Source organism: Botryllus schlosseri, chromosome 9 (genome assembly GCF_051294905.1).
Source record: "Botryllus schlosseri isolate E-star chromosome 9, Bs_hap1, whole genome shotgun sequence".
In the NCBI taxonomy this organism is placed as follows: domain Eukaryota; kingdom Metazoa; phylum Chordata; class Ascidiacea; order Stolidobranchia; family Styelidae; genus Botryllus; species Botryllus schlosseri.
Window position 1 is genome coordinate 17,685,397 of NC_137244.1, and position 18,075 is coordinate 17,703,471.

General features: G+C 42.3%; 1 protein-coding gene across 1 annotated transcript; it reads right to left on the reverse strand.

Moving 5' to 3' along the window:
* Window positions 1-1,710: 1,710 nt before the first annotated feature.
* LOC145447242 (solute carrier family 2, facilitated glucose transporter member 5-like) lies at window positions 1,711-14,397 on the reverse strand. The gene is made up of 14 exons (XM_080325660.1): window positions 13,093-14,397; window positions 12,886-12,990; window positions 12,669-12,815; window positions 11,717-11,835; window positions 11,527-11,651; window positions 10,073-10,188; window positions 9,844-10,006; window positions 8,804-8,991; window positions 7,337-7,450; window positions 5,965-6,084; window positions 3,779-3,845; window positions 3,585-3,712; window positions 3,264-3,394; window positions 1,711-2,895 (listed from the first exon to the last, which is right to left on the reverse strand). Exons 1-14 carry the CDS (start codon window positions 13,138-13,140, stop codon window positions 2,799-2,801), a joined length of 1,668 nt encoding a protein of 555 aa, XP_080181786.1. The 5' UTR covers window positions 13,141-14,397; the 3' UTR covers window positions 1,711-2,798.
* Between the last annotated feature and the right edge of the window lie 3,678 nt (window positions 14,398-18,075).

The window sequence follows — 18,075 nt, forward strand, 5'->3', positions numbered from 1 at the left end:
GAACAGCCCCATTGTACAATTATTTCTCCAATGCTGTAACTGTGATGTAGTCTGTATAATGCAATTGGGAAAACCTTAGGTAATATCAAAAGGTATCTGTTTTTTTTTGTCACTGCACAATGCACATGCTGCATGCACGCTTTTACAGCATGCTGGCCTGTTGTAAATACCTCTACATAAACATGCATCTGTTGATTCTCTATCAGCTGGTATCTTGACGTGAATTCGTTGGTTCTCTATCAGATAGTATGTAGACGTGAATTCGTTGGTTCTCTATCAGCTATTTATGAGCTATCGTCGATGTGCTCATCATAAAAACTGAATGCTTGAATTGGTGATGTATCAGACTGACTAGACAGATATTTGATTATAAGTTCTAACTTAGTGAAGTTATCTGTAGCATCGGTAGATGAGGCCAGGACCTGTCCTTTAACTGCCTAAATAAACACGTGCCAAGACTCTGATAGGGACAAAATGAGCATGTTTATGGCAAGCAAGGAATTCGATATCACCCAAGCAGGATTGAAAACATGATTTGAACATGACTTCAATACTGTGACTTGGACTCGACTCGAGTCATAACACTATGACTCGGACTTGACCCTTTAAACGGTGACTTGGACTCGGACTCGACTCGGTGATGAATTGAAAATGACTCGACTTGACTCGAGTCAAAACCATAAAATTAAGATTGACTCGTGACTCGGAACCATGTGACTTGGTTACAACCCTGATACCTAGTATCCATATGAAACGAGAAGCTTAAATCTTTGATGATCTCAGATTCAAATACGGACTATAAGGATTACAATTTCATATTAAGAAAGGTGCTCACTGCATGGAATCCCTTCTAGGATGTAGAAAGTAAAACTTTTTGAACGATCACAAAGCACCCAACTACAAAGTTGGTCCGAAAATTGGTATCTGCTTGGAGCAAACATGACCATTAAATCTCAATTCCTGTTCAGTCATCTTGATATTTTTTCTGATAATATTGTTTATTAGAGAGAATAGAAACGGGAAAGGTTTCACCAATACATCAAACCTCAAAACAACAAAAGAAAGATGTCAGTGCAGATGCGACGAACATGTTCTGGCTGACTATTGCTGGAACCTTTCGAAAAACTGCACTAAATTGCTTGCAACCGAAAATAGTACAATAACCAATTTTACTTCAAGATAAGTTATTGATATTATATTCCAACTGATTATGTTGATTTTAAAATAGGTGGTTGGCATAAAACTGATTCAATTAATGCAAAGTTATGTGAGTATTTAGGTATATACTTATATACATGATTGAAGTGTATTTATGTACATGATATCCGTGAAAGTCTCCAATTATGATAAATCTAATACCCCGAAATATAATTCTGTGGATGATTTTGATTTAAAACAGTCTTCAGCGTGTCAAAATATCAAGTAGATTGAATTTCTGAACTTTATAGTACGACTGAGCCCATTTTTTAAATCTAGCCCACACAGCGAAAATATGACATTTTGGTCAAAACATCCCCATGGATTATCTCCAAAGATAGAGCCAATTTGAAAAAACTAAGGTCCTATTCGAAATCAGTGCCCTGCAGAATCCTCAAAACCACTGTCACTTTGTCTGCCTAAAAATATGTGTTGACCAGTGTTAATGATGTGATCAATGATTCCTGTTGATGTCACGCGAAGCACGGAAACCTTGTAAAAAAAGCAACATACTTTGCGTTACATCTTTGTATTGGAAAACCACTTGCTTTCACAAGTCGCATGCCGCACCAAATCCTGTATCGCAGTGAGCAATGACATACAAGCACAAAATATAAATCACCGTGGCAAAATGTCATAGAAAAGAGTTGAAAAATCCAAATGTTCCTACACCTACAAATTAATCGGCTGGCTAAAACTGAGTATCTGCATTGATAGAAAATGCCAACAAGTCGATGAGTTCGCGGGGTAAAAATGACGAAAGTGTGACAGAGTGTAAGCAATATAATTTCGTTGCTAATAGAAAGTATAGGTAGATAGTGACAACTGCTATTCTTACGCTCTTGAGTAAGCGAATTGAAACGGTGAAGTTGTTCGCGCAGACATACAGTTTGATCTATAAATATGTAACAATAGCCTAGTAAACTAGCCTTTGACAGCCGAACACCGATCTGGCGATATAAGATGAGCGCTAGCCTGGATACAGATCATCGGTATATGGGGACAATGGGCATGCACGTTAAACAGTGTGTAAAATGTAAATCGTACCAGAAGACAACAACTATAGTGGATAATTCGTTACACAGCGGGCATGACGTAACGGAAATGCATTACAGCATGTACAAGTACTTTAAGATGAACGTAACAATCAAGATATAATACATTCTCAAACAGTCGACTCAAAGCCAGTCCGCGCCGGGCGCATGATAAAAGCATCGTGAATAATCGAACCAACAGAAATAAGAAGTAAAATGGCGACAGTCACAATCACTAGTCCCCAGAAACGCAAATATTTACTGCAGCACCGTATCATAAGCTAGTACCTTGGCAAAAATAGCATAAAGTTAGATGAGCAGACGACTAAAAACAAATTTGAGGGACCACAGCGTAACACGAAACATACCAGACACATCGTAGCATAATAAAATATATCTACAGGTCGGAGCTCGGAGGACCCAGACAAACGCACGCATAGTCTTAATCAGGTAAAATGCGGTCTGCGTCTTGAATCCAAACGCGCGATCGGAATCTTTCGCGTTGAGTTATTTCCTATTAAATAAAGGTTTTCCGACGTTGTGTTCTCGATGTCTTGTGGCGGCGGCCTACGCGATCGCCTCGGGCGATTCCCGGCCGTCCATTTCCTTGAGCGGTATTTTCACGGACGTGTCCCGCGACGGGTCAGACGCCTTCACGCCATTTCTGCGAAGCAACGAAACAGCGTTAGAAATCACGTCCGCACTCACTTTTTGCGTTGTATTTTATCATTGTTAATTGTTTTTTCAGTATTTTTGGGATGGGTCATGTTCTCACAAAATAATCTACGAGAGAAGACGAGAGACGGAGAGAGGCTGCTTGGAATTGACAACGAATTGCGGGCATGTTTGTCAACAATGCAACCTCGGTTAAGCCGTATATGTTCGCATAAACAAACACCAATCGCATTGACACGTGAAATTATTTTTTCAAACATCTTTTCTACTCATGTGTTTCGCGAGAGTTGTAATATTTTTTCTCTGGCAGTGCGCCAAGTTTGTTGTTATCGAGGACGCAGCGAACCCGTTTGCTACCTTTTCGCGAAGAGATCGTTAATCTCGTTGAACGTCTTTCCTTTCGTTTCCGGCAGCACGATCGCGCAGTACACGGTGGCGATGATGCACACGACCATGAAAACCAGGAACACCCACGGGCCGGTCGCTTTCTGTAGTCGAGGAGCAGAAACATAAATTACATTTACAGCAATGCAGCCAATAATAGCGGGTCGACTGAATAGTCCTGCAACTGAAGTAGCGGACTTCAAGTACTCGATGATTTCACATCAACACCACGACAATTCCCTATTGCACAGGACTATGTTATTTATGGTACACACACCGTAATTAAAAACTTACATTAACCACTGGAAACCCGATCCCGATTAGGAAATTGCATCCCCAGTTGACGAGGCACGACAGCATGAAAGCGGGCGGGCGCGCGGCCTGACGGAAAAGTTCCGCCGTGACCAGCCACGGGATGGGTCCTGCGCGCGTAAAATCGCAGATAAAAACATCCGACATAGTAGCGGAAAACTAGCATTCCCTCTTACCAGGCCCGATAGCGAAACCGACGATGTATCCGATCACGCCGCCGATGCTAAGATACGACACCCATCTCTAAAAAGGAATCGCAATCTAGTTCAAGCAACAGAACTAGCAAATAGCGATCCTGATCAAAGTGTTGCGAATTCCAACCAACCAATCAATCAATTAACACGCGACATGACGATCATCTCAACTGTGACGCCATAAGCAGCAGCTGCGAACGAAATATCCCCGGCCTACTTCATGGTGTATTTGTATCTGCGTTACTGTATGGATGACTTGGAAAGTTCAAACATTCGGCGACGAATACAATAATGGCGGTTACGCTGCATTGAGTTAATTTGGTATTTATCGGCCATATCTATTTCGCAGCGCTACCGGCCAATCACTAATTCGCAGAAATGTCGCTTGCGCAAACGTACGCTGCGTTGCGCCAAAGGTTTTGCATACTGGAACGGTTTCAAGGCTGCCACGGCGACAAGACGGTACGTATCGAAGCTATATTCTCGTTAATGACATGCCTCGCTCAGGCGTGGCGAGATCGCGTAGTGGCATAATCCATAGCCGCAACACCCAACACCAATGGGTTGTGGGTTCGAGTCCCACCGAGGTCGACTCCAGAATTCATACCCTAGTGTTGGAGGTTTAACTAGGCTCCACCTCGCCATCTCATCCGCGTAAGCGGCGTCTAAAGAGCCTAGAAGTGCTACAAGTGGGCGGCTACGGAAAAACAAACGAAGAATATCGGCCTGGTGTAAATGACCAATGACCATAGTAGCCGACAAACACCCCGAATAAAAACGAAGAATATCGGCCTGGTGTAAATGACCAATGACCGTGAGTACCAGAAACAAACCTCGCACTGGCAAGGGGCGTATCATTTCGGTATTCGAAAGAATATCGTCCGTCATTGCACGATTGTGCGGATTATAGTACTCAGATTGTTGCGCGCAGCGTTGATAAATACAGGAAACAAAAAGGGAATTTACCGAAAACACGGCCTCAAGTTTCTCGAAACGCGGTTACTACTAATCCAGGGCCGGCCAACCCGTGGCCCGCGGGCCACATGTGGCCCACGAGAAGATTTTGGGTGGCCCGTGAGGTAATTTCCGAAATTTCTAATATCATCAAAAATGAATTGCACAGATTTTGAGCTTGCAAGACCAACCAAAAATTTGATTAGTCTGGCCGCAATACTTGAGATGCGATGACTAAAATATCAGTTCCAACGCATTGACAGATCCATCAGCCATTCACATATTGGTACATCTTCGTCACTACAATGAAGCAGAATAATTTGCGATAGATTTGTCAAAGGTAAAAATTTTCTACAAGCTTAGCGCAATATGTTGTCACTCGATTTCTTGTTTTTAATGTTCCTGCCCTTTTGTGCAAATGGAAGAACACCTAATGTATCAGATTGAGTCTAACTATATTCGCGATTACGAGACACAGTGTCGTTCATCATATGCGACCTTGCGTTTGCGCTCGCAGTAAGACCGTCCACCGTTAAACCTAGGCGCAAATGATTGACGCATGTTGGTCACAGCTTTCGATATCGATATGTCCATGCGCCGAATAGCCCAGTCCTCGCAAACTTAGCCCAGCGATATACAGCAGGCCCGCAATATAGTCAAGTGACAATATTATTGACCTATGAACTTCAAAAATTTTTCGCGCTTCGCGCGGATAGTGGCCCGCGCAGAAGTTCGTCAATCGAATGTGGCCCTTTGGCCGAAAAGGTTGGCCAGCCCTGTACTAATCGAACATATTAGAAAATACGTTGAAGCGTCAACATGAATATATCCTTATTCACTGCCTATTGCATTTCTATCGACTTCATATGACGTAACGTAACGTCGTCGCAACCCACGAATTCCCCACTATAATACGAATGTAACGGAAGAAAAACGAGCCCTCATTTCCGGCAAACCAGGAACATTTCGTGACTCATACCATTCAGCGCAGACACCCGATTCAATAGATGCAAGATGCAAGCCATTCAAATACCATATAATCAGAGTTACAAAACGAAACGACAAACGTACCGAAACTAGCCTCATTGAGTCGACAAGACTGAAAGACACATCAACCGCAAAACATCGTTTCAGGAATCGAAACAGCTCTTGAAATGCGGGCGGTAACACTTTCGATGGCCGAAGAAAAAACGCTACCCGAGTAATGTACTTACTGCGATGCCTTCGATGAAGAGCACGTTCAATATCACGGTGAGCGCGATGCACCAGAACACCATCATTCCGAATCCCCACACAAGAAGTGATTTTCTACCAGACCATTCGATGACTGCCACCTGCGCATTAGAGACATACATTCGTGCAATCATGGTTACGTTGAACAGATCTCGGAATCTCGTTAAATTATAAATATATTGTCGTACCGATTTACAAATGCGAGTATCAAGACGTATGACTATGTCGGTGGTTCTAAACTGGGGTTTAATTGAACCTAGGGGGTCTGGGAACTCAGTCTCAAGGGGTTCGGCGGAGGTCAAGCATTTCAGATACGCGTATCGTTTGCTACAGTATATCAGGTCGATCAGTCCTATATACGAGTATGGTAGGAAAATCAGCGACCTTGTTGAGAAAGTGATATCACAACAATGAAAATTTCAATAGAAATCGGGAATCGTGAAATAGTCTCTCGAAAGCGACTTCGTCCAGACGCATAGTTACGGAGCAATGGAATGTTGGTGCAAATGCCCCGTTTATTCACGGCGCTGCAATTTTTTTGACGCGATGCCAATTATAATCCTTCAGGGATTTTGTGGGGGTTTCATCGCCTTGACTTGATTACCAGTTACATTTTCGGAGACAGTGTGACATGACATCTAGCCTTCCAAAAGGTTGAGAAACACGGGTCAAGGCTCTACGATGGTACTACTATTTTGGTATCAGCCTGGCAGTGGTGTTCGTTAGCGGTCTTCAAAAATGACTTTTTTTCTCAAATCGTACTGGCTACTTGATAAAATTGTTAAGTTACCTAATTTAAGCCTACACGCCAATTTTGATTCAATTCCAACCAGTAGCCGCATTGCTACAGGAGAAGAAAGTTTCTATTTATTATATAAAAATAAATAACCAAAAATTTGAAAATTTTCTGTTCACCCCATGAAAGTGACCAATTCTTTAATTATTTATTATAGTGGGCACCACCGTAAATACTGTTTTATTCAAATCCCAATTTTTCGACGGCTATAACTCCGCTTTCACTGGTTGGAATTGAACCCAATTTGGTGAACATCGTTTCTATAGACAACTCAGCACTTTCATGGGGTGAACAGAAAATTTTCAAATTTTTGGTTATTTATTTTTATATAATGAATAGAAACTTTCTTCTCCTGTAGCAATGGGCTACTGGTTGGAATTAAACCAAATTTGGTGTGTAGGCTCAAATTAGGTAACCTAACAATTTTATCAAGTAGCCAGTACGATTTGAGAAAAAAAAAGTCATTTTTGAAGACCCCTAGTGTTCGTACGCTGTGTGGTCACTAGAGCCATGATAGCCAAGCAGCTGAACGAAGGAAAAGGACACGGTCTACTTACGCTGACAACGGTCATTATGACGTTCACAGTGCCCACGGCGACAGATGCCAAGTCCTGCGGGTTACCTTTTGGGATGCAGGCCTTGTCGAAAATCGTGTTGGAATAGAAGAACACCTGTGCCGATATAACAGCTACATGAGGCGAGCAACTTTCGAAAGAGCGATTAAGCTCTGTTTTTGTTGTTTACTTTCGTTATAAATGCGTTGCGTGACATAGCGGGAAAGGAACGCATTAGAGGAGGTACGAAGGGGGTGTGTACCTCAAGTCTCGTACACGCCCCCTGTCAATATACGGCAGCCGACAATCGATACCAGGGATATCCCTGTCGATACGCAGGAAAGGTGTGGGCAAAGATTCGCCCACTCGAAACCCAATCAAATATTCATCGGACTGACCGCAGCCCGAGGTGCTGAATGATATTCTTCGATTGCGCAATGCGCAAAGCCCTTACTGACAAAATCGGACCGCGGACATTTGATCAATGATCATGCGACCTAATAGCACTTGGCACTTGAAGTAAGGGTTGGGTGAGATTTGGATAAGTGTAAAGGATAATTTCGAGTCGAGGGTTAGTTCTAAAGTCACATGATCAAAAGCTCAAATATCGGGCAACCGACAACATAGGTTTGCCATACTTCACATTGTAAGTATGACATTCAGTTAAGTAATTGGATGAGATCATTCATAGGTGACATTTGAATACTAGAAACGATTGAGATATTCGACTGTACCCAACCATAAGCGCAGATAACGGACGATTGGGTAAAGGAAGTATAATTCAGTTAGTACAGTACATTTACTGGAATCTCACGTGCACACTATTGAAGACACAGAAAACGAAAGTCTTTCCCCGGTATTTTACCAGTAACAAAAATCCATTAATCTAATACCGCGCGGGCGTGTTCGCTATGACGCACACACCCCATTTACGTGACATTGCCAGCGCCAGTCAGATTTTGTGAATCAATACCAATTACCCTCGCGACTGGCTTGCGCGAGCGATGTGTACATGAATGGCGTCAATGACTGAACCCGAGAGAGGGCGGGAATTAAAATCGCCGCTATACAGCCTGCGCTATTAATAGCAAGCAAGCGCCCGCAGCGGAATTCCTGCTCGGTCATCTGACCGCCAATGTCACGATGACATACCCAGTTATACGCGCATGACACGTATTGCAGGCTTGCGTCACAGATTTGTGAGCACCTTATAATGCCTATTCGCAATAACAAGAAGTGTAGCGGTCAGGACCGACTCCTCAATTCCCCTACTTCGTCACTGACCACGTGACCGATCAGATCTCAAAACTTCGCCGAATCCAATCCGTGCTACACAAGAAACGACGCTAATCAACTGCATTGCAAAAATAACATAACGACCGCGACGTATATATTCTTCGAAAAACCACGCCCGTCGGACCGGGACGCGAGATTAACTCGCGGAAATGCGCCATCACTCAAGCCACTCACAGCGTTGATGCCCGACAGCTGCTGACAGACCATGAGCACGAGCACGGAGATGAGCTGCCAGCGCACGGTGCGGTCGCGGCAGAGCTGCACGATCGTCATCTGTCCGGCGGCCTTTTCGCTCGCCGCCTCGCGACGCATGTCGTCCATCTCGACGGCAACGTTGTCCGTGCCGCGGATCTTGACCAGCACTGTGAACGAACGACGGAAAATCCGCAGTTAAGAACGCATTTCGGGTCCGGAATTCAAATATCCGTACGCAAGTCAAAATACGGGCAGATTCAACTGAATGAATACAAGTCTACTCTTGATACTGTAGCACCACGATCTGACATGTTTATTTCGGCTGCCGTCACATCTGACTTCACTTTGGTCATTTTGTATCATCTTCCATCTCTTGTAATTCGGTTGCGGTCGATTATATCTGACGGGTGTCAGCCTTTTCATTTTTATACTAGTTGCCGACGAAAACCCCTAACGAGGGTAATACGGGTCAATTTAAATATGAATACATCTTACAATTACTCTTATTTACACGCTCTATAGGCCAAGGTGAGCATCTTGTCGAAAGATTAGTCAGTCGTATGGACTTCAATCTTTTCGTTTTATCGCAATCTTGTGGTGACTTGAAATGTTGGAATTGTTGATAAAGTGAGCTGAGTTGAACCGGATGTAAAGTTTTTCGCCGAATGTGAATTTAAGATACCGGTACTATCAAAGTGGATTTTGACATGATATATATATAATCTCTTTCAATTTTCATGCGACAGTCCAAATAACTTTAGCCGTAGTAACAGGATTCAGACATGATACGAATTCATGAACTTGGATTTGAGACTCGGTCGCAATGGGTGATCTCTGAAATCCATTTTGACAAAGTCGGTTCACGGACAGAAGTAACTGTCATGTAAGAACCGGCTTCCTTCCCTGACAAGGTCACAAGGGATATGGTCAGGGAGATGCATTTGACAGATTTGACAGTCGCTGCTTCAGTTCTATGTCACCGACGTGACAGATAGCTTTCGCGTTCCACGCCAGCCTACCGTTTCTGGCCTCGTCCTCTTTTCCTTGATCGATAAGAAGGTACCGCGGGCTCTTGGGCATCCAAGGCAGGGAAGCTAGTTGCATCAAGGACGGCACCGCCGTGAAAGCGAACAGCCAAGGCCACATCGTGTCGGTGCCCATAATCGACTGGAGGCCGAATATCTAAAAAACAGACGCGCGCGTCAAGGCCTGGAATCGCCCGGGCTGGCGTAACGAGAAACGGGTTACCTGTGCGACCAGAATACCGATGGTAATCAAGAGTTGATTCAAAACTCCGATGGCGCCGCGCCACTCTTTCGGGGAAATTTCGCCAATATACATCGGAACTACGCCCGTGGCAAGACCTGATTCGAGAAAATTTCGTGTCATGTTTATCTGCGGTATATACTCCCGTGCCGGAAGAGGGCATTATTTTGACATTTGACAAATACAATTCGGAGAACGCATACGAGGCTGAAGTCATAAACCTCGTGACCCCGAAAAACTGTCAACATCGCAAGTTGCGATTTCTCGCTACGCGCTAACTTGCGATCTCAAGTATTGCGCAAGGGTCCGGCATCTGACATGCATTGCGAGATGCGAAACACACAGAATTGATAAAGTTACTGCGCACGATCTGATAATGTTCGCACATCAGACGCAGTAGCTACAAAACCGTGCAGTGTACAACTACACACTATATTTTCGATCACAATCCTTGTGGTAGTTGAAACGACAAAACATACACGCGGCTTGGTAGCGTAGGCCTAATGTTTGGTTTCGAGTCTCCATTGTAGCCGGCGTATCCGTCTCATTGTCGGTGGCGTGATATTCTAGCATCACACATAAAATTTGAAACCGCCGGATTACGTAACTTAATCTGCCCGGGCGAGCGCATAATATCGCTCAGGCTAACAAGATTATTATTAATAGGAAGAATATTGCTTGCGTATACCCGGCGTTATTCAATATGATAATAACGCGCTCGAAAACGTTACGTTGGACTTCGCGTACACGTGGACAAAACCAGTTCAATTTCGAAAACCGCCGCCTTATCAAACCGCGTAGATTGTGGAGAAACCGGTTATGCAAACAACGCCTGGAGTGAATGAGCCCAAGAATTCCGCCACGTGAACACGTTCATTGTTCCGCCTCTACACAGGAACTGCGACATGTTCATTCAAGGGCGTACCGGTAGTATAATTCTTATTCGTTCACGGGAATAGGCGTGAGACAGGCACGCCTTTTCAAAATATCAACGATATAATGCTTATCACGGCGACCTGGCCAGTTTTACGGGAAATTCAAGAACGCGAGATTAAAGTGCGAAGGCCGACAAGAAAAATATTCCATGAATATCCTATCAAAGTGAAATACCGAGAAGTACGGCTCTAATGTATAGGAGCGCGTATCCCCGTCGACTGTGTGTACAAAGTATACAAATACATACTATTGATTGGTTTCACTACCGAGTCACATCGCCTGTGATGTGACATTCCAAGAACTACACCAAGTCAGAAGTATCGCATATCGCCGGTACATTGTGACAACACTGGTGGTGTAAGATTATTGAATAGCTGTGCACAATCACAAGACAAAAGAATTCGGTTACCATCAAATACCCGCCATATTACACATAATTGCGTGAAAACGAACGTTATCAACTCCAATTGTGATGCTACTGAAATAGCACAGCAGATCACCTGCAAATATTCCAATCAATGCGCGTCCTATCACGAGCATAGGAAAGCTGTTTGCCGGCTTTGAAGCTCCCAGAAAGATGGCGGCTACGAATGATATCAGGTTGTTCACCATTAGCCCACCTCGCCTGAGTGCATTGCAAAAAGTTTTGATGAGGTACCCGACTTGATTAACAATATCTTTGATACAGACCTGCCGAATTTCTTCACAACAGGCCCGACCAGTAATGATCCGATCATACCCGTGAACGCGAATATGGACACCGCAATAGCGTACGAGTTATCTCGGGTGTCGCTCAGTGTTTTAATATCCTGGAATTTAGAGATATGCATCATCTATACAGACAAGATACAAAACAATTCCAGCAATGAACCATCATTGAGATTTTATTATTATGTTCAATGTGTGATGTGGAATACTTACTGAGGAAGCACTCGCACCTAACTATTTACAATTCTCTATATTAGGTCTACATCAATCGCCCTATTTTGTGTCATGGAATACTTCTTAATAGCATATCGAACGAAAATTAAATAGTGATTATAGGCTTTGAAATAGAAAAATCGTACTTTGAACAACGTCATTCACACCAATATGTCAAACACGCATTGAAGTCAAAGATCAAAAATTGAACAATGATCTACCAAGCAGTAGGATACAGCACTTTCATTGGATGAAATGCCAGCACTGTTCCATTTGCTTATTATGATCACAGTTATTTTATGACAAATTATAGACGTGCTGTGAGAGGGAACCACATCACAGACATTTGCCTAGGGCATTTTGGTAAACGAAGAAGCAAGTGCATCCCATGCTTAGCAAGTTTCATGTAGTGATTTTACGTTACAGACAATCGAATCTGAACTATGCAAGCATCAGGCTCTCACCCTGAAAATGAAGCTACTTCAGAAATGAAAATAGGTATTGTTGGTGTAATCGGCAAAAACAAAGTATACATTATCCATAAGTTAGGCACAGAAAATAAAATCATTTCGAGAACAAATTAATGATTTCAAAATTTCTGTCCCAGATACAAATATACAGCGTGCATAATAAACAGACTTCAGATCTTATGAAAAATCAGTGTGGCTTTGCATCAAGAGTATTTGTACACTCTTACAAACACACCAAAATTTTTTCTCACCTCGTCTACAGTGGCTGGTGTAGTACTGAGATTCATACCAGTTGAGTTTGTGAAAACTTCGGGTATCGAAGAATTGTCGGACTGCAGACATACATTGTCACTCTCAGCCAACGGTGGAAGTGGGTTGAAAAAATAATCTTTCACCTCCTAAAAGCAGGAATTAAAGTCGCTAGCTTCAATCTCTCCATAACAAACAGTTCTAGCTTATGAATTTTACATCAGCTGGAGCATTAACCACGGCAATGTTGTATCCGTACTGGAACGAAGATCCGATGACAGCCATCGCTACCCCCATGATGAGGGAGAATGTAGCTTTTGGTTTCTGTAAATGTAAAATTTCTTATATTAATTTCTACCTTCACCACAGTATCCATAGTACTGAAGAATCCATGAACAAGGACACTGGACAGTGTAAGTATTTCACCTGATTATATTCTTCATTTCCATTTGGGACAAGTTTTTCTTCGCCCATTTTTCTCTGGTGCACTGGTAAGTGGATAAGTTATCAAGTCCACCACAGTCAATAATACTGGATACTGTAACAACTATTCCTTCGTTCATCACGAATAAATTCAAGCAGAAAATTTTAATCAGTCGCCAAACAGTAGGCTATATCAATATGACAGCTAGCCAGAATTGGTAGGAAAATTTAAGGAAGTATCGAAATATAAATCAGGCAGTTGGTGCACGTGGTAGGGTACGCCTTACAACCCTGACCTGACAAGTTCACAACAACAAAATATAACATCCAGCCAAAGATCAAAATTTCCACCTGTCTTGGGGGAGGGGAGAATCTCTCTACGCATTATTTACAGTTTTGTTATGCATGATGGGATGCTTCGGAGCATGACCGAGCTGACTCAGCATTGTGATGAGAGGGCTCCTTGTTTGACGGTATGTAAAATTTTACTTCCTGAATCAACATCCTAGCATCTCTTTGTGTGTCTTGCAGAAAGATATCAGACTTGGCGTATAATTTGGCCGACACTTGGCGAGTCCTAGAAATTTCAAGATGCACCGTTCTCGTATAATTCTCAAGTTAGAGCTAATAGAATTCGGCATACATATATCTGATTGTGATGCAATACCGTAATGTCATTTAATCAGCCGCCATTCTTTCATGGTGTCATCAGTTTTACCAGTTCATATTCCACACTTGACCATCCACATTTTTCACAGTGAAATCGCTCATACTGTTTAGTGTTTATATATATATTTGGGTTTGTAGAGAGAGCACTTTCCAACACATCAAGACTGCTCATATGGTATTGTTCACAATAGCAGGGTACAAATTAGGATTTCGGAATGGTGAAATAAATGGATTCAGTATAGTTCACTTGATTAGTAAAATTTCCATCTAATCAGTAATCAATAAAACCACAAAATTGTGATATTTGAACAGCTTCTTGGAGGTACAGAACTGCAATATACTATTCAATTGAAAATTGTGATGAAAATATAGGATACATGGATTTGTATTCTTGGATGATTGTAGGAACCAAATAGAGGATTTGGATTTCATGCGGGGGCTGTCCTTATGATGCACGGCGAGACTTGAAACTGCTCAGTTTTCATTTTCTGACTGTCAATATTCTACACTCAATCTCAAAAATCTGGAGGTATGACACATGACGTTGAATAATTCTTGTTAATCCTACGGAATTTCGTTAAGGAAAGCAGTCTATGTATTCTAAAGCGACAAAATGAAAACGGAAATGACACCCAGCACAACTATCTACTATCACGAACCCGCCAACCTTCCGCTATCTAATCCCCTCACGCATGACAACGCCTCCGTTCGATGACGGCCCTTCTTAATCTCCGCCCCTCAGTTTGCCGCCCATATTTTGACCAATTACAGTCGAGGGCGTGCCTCGGCTGCCTCGCTCATATATATCAGAATTAAAATTCACTATAATCGGATCACATTAAATGACGTTCCAGACGAGAATGTCCCTGCAGAATGTCTCTACTCTCTATTCATGAGAACGCACCGGTTAAACAGCTTTGGATATATGTCTGACGATCTGATCTACGATCCCAAATTGTACCAAAGTTCAGAAATCCAGTAGGTCGCGGATTTCGTCACATTTTCAGTAGCTTGAATGAGCCTGGATGTGCAACTGATAAATCGCTTCTCAAAAGATTTGGTGTTCTAAACTTAGAAGATATGAGGAAGCTAGAAATTGCCAAGTTTATGTATCAGTTCCATTGCGGTCAATGTCCCTCAAATTTCAAGGACTACTTCACCTCGGAGACAAAAGCGCACAAGTACAGCACACGCGCGTCAACGAAGAACAACTACCATATGATCAGGACTGAATACAAGAAAACGCATTGCTCTATCAAGTATGCCGGACCCCAATTGTGGAACAGCACCTCGCCGGCTATCCGTCAGTCGTCGAGCATGTCCGCATTCAAGTCGAAATACAAGCAATTTCTTCTAAATCAATACTAGCCAGTCTTCAGGATTACCGGACCACGACCTAACATCGACCTCGCCCTCCGCCACATGCCACCCCATTTTGTCGCTTGCATCTTATATTCTCTGCATTACTTTTCATTCAGTGTGCATGCCTCTTATTTACTTCGCCTAGGCTAAGGTGGGTGTCTGATCTTAATGGCTACTCCAAGATGTTTCGACACCCTCCTATCTTTTCATTGTATCGCAGTTTTGTGATGTTTTGAAACGATGAAAATATTAATAAACCTGACTGACTGACTGAGCAATGTTTCCAAAAATGCTGGCCGGATTATAGGAGAATTTGGAATATCATCACTCCTAAAACAGCTGTTTATTTTGATGTATTTCTTTATTTTATACTTCAAAACTTCAAAACATTGCTTGATAATACAGAAAATCCTCGAAACCTGGCTACTATAAATATGGAATGCAATGTATTGCCTAGGAGTAATTGGAAACAGCATCCGGGATGGATCGAAATGGCAATGGAAGAATCGTGATCCGTATACGGTGACGGTGTAGCTGCTGAGTTAACGGTTGGCACCGGACAAGGGTCAGGACCAGAAAAATTTTGATTTGAATAAAATAGTATTTACGTTGAGCACAACTACAATAAATAAACAAAGAATCAGTCACCGTAAATACTATTTTATTCAAATCCAAACTTTTCGAAGGCAATAACTCCGCTTCCACTGGTTGGAATTGAACCAAATTTGGTGGGCATCGTTTGTATAGACAGCCTAACACTTTCATGGGCTGAACAGAAAATTTTCAAATTTTTTATTATTTATTTTTAAATAAGAAATAGAAACTTTCTTGTCCTGTAGCAAAGCGGCTACTGGCTGGAATTGAACCAAATTTTGTGTGTAGGCTTAAATTAGGTAACCTAACAATTTTATCTAGTAGCCAGTACGATTTGAGAAAAAACGTCATTTTTGAAGAGCCCTACTGCACAGTCCACACTCAACGAGAAAGAGGCTACGCATTGTACGCAATTATGAAAAAATGGCATGCGATGGAGAGGGGCGATACTGCATTGGTACAGGTACAGGCGAAGTCGCTGTTATATTTGCGTTCTGCACATTCGTCCGCCTTCACCTTGACTGAATTTTTATTTAACTATTCTTGCGGTATTTCGTCGACGAGAACGCTAGGCTCATATAGGCTACTACTTGTGCGCGTTAATAAAATTCCAAGTCAAGAGGTCCTTATTGATTGTATATTGCGCTTCTGATCAAGGTGGCAGATTTACCGTTAGAGATGGGTTGCCAATGCCTATTAGTAATGTCAACAGTTTTGTTGTCGTGGGAGTTGACAACACGATAAGCAATTTGATGAGACAATTTACGGCAAACAACGTTTTGACTTGACACACAGTTAAAATTTAGACCTATAGAAAATTGCAAATTTGAAAACTCCATGAACCGACTCTTTTAAAAGATACCAAAACTTTTTACAGCAAGGTTAGGTTTGCCGGACGAGGACTTTATGGCTCCACGCTGTTAAAATATGTGTCGTGCACAAAATATCCACATGTGGTTCGAAAAAAATTATCACTGTATATTCTATCTCTCGCAGAAGGCACTGATGATCATCAGACCAAATTGACGACCATTTCAGATGTGCATCACTAATTTGTAATCAGTAATTCGTAATCAGACGAAGCGACACTATCTCTTTTTGTATAGAATGTATTAAAATGCGATATTCAATTCAATATTCGTCAGAATATATTTTCATCCGAACAACACATACAATGGACAATGCGATTAGACACAATACGATGGAGATAGGAGATAGGAGGATGCCGAACGACCAGTTGCGGTTGCAGTAGCGGTCTCCTAAACTGGCATCCACCTAGGCCTAGTGCCCGATTTCACAGTTCCTTTTTCGATGTTAGTCTGTATTTCGCGGCTCTTTCATGCTCTTTCCATTCCCCGAGAGTGCGCTCTTTCATCAGGTCTTTTTCTGGGCTTTTTGTCGCCGTAAGAACTGCGTCGCGGAGGAAGAGGAGCCCAGAATATCCTCCGACGCCCATCAGGCGGTAGGCGCTTATCATCACCACTATGCAGCGTTATAGTTTCGCAAAATTCGGGGAAATCGAGAGTCGAGTCAAGGTGATGACCTTTTTCTTCTAGTCAACACAGCACATAACCTGAAATATGTGGGTAAATCGTGAGTCCAGCCATGGCAACCTGTTACCCACTCTTGTCCAAAGCGACCGCGCAGTGAGTTGTTGACGAATTTGGGCGGTCTCGAGAAAAAATTAGAGGGAACATTGGTTACCATATGTCCACCTTTGGGAGGATTTGTCCTCCTTGTTAAGTAAATCGAAAATGGCGTCTATTTATTGGAGTTTTGTCCTCATTTACAGCGTTGACAGGTAGGCTGGACAGGGTCAACAAAAACTCACCATAAATGACCTTTTTTAAGTCAACACCAGAGAAGTAGGAAGTCGAGTCAAAATGATAAACTTTTTTTTAGTCATCACAAGATTTCCAGTGAATAATTCAAAATCAGCAGTTTTCAATTTCGGTAAGCTAACTTTTATGATTTCAAAAAAGTGTCCTTTTTATCCGATTCCAAAATATGATAACCTTATATAACTCTGATGCAATCAGATTTCGCCCTGAACTAGAGCATAACTAAATTTATTGGGTAAGCAAACCTTTTTCTCGACGTGAAATGGGACAGGGATGAGCATGGATTAGGATTAGCGATTTTTTTCTGATTGGATTTGGATTGGATTTACCGATTTTCTGGGAGATTGATATGTCATGTGGCGAATGGCGACAAACTTTATTCAGATCAGTTAATAATGTACTTATGCTACACTACAGTATGGTACACTCGGTGCCAATGAACATGTGAGGTGCAGCCCCATTCTAAGTTATCTTAAATCAAGAGAATTGTTGGTTGTGAAAGAAAAATTTCAAATTCCAT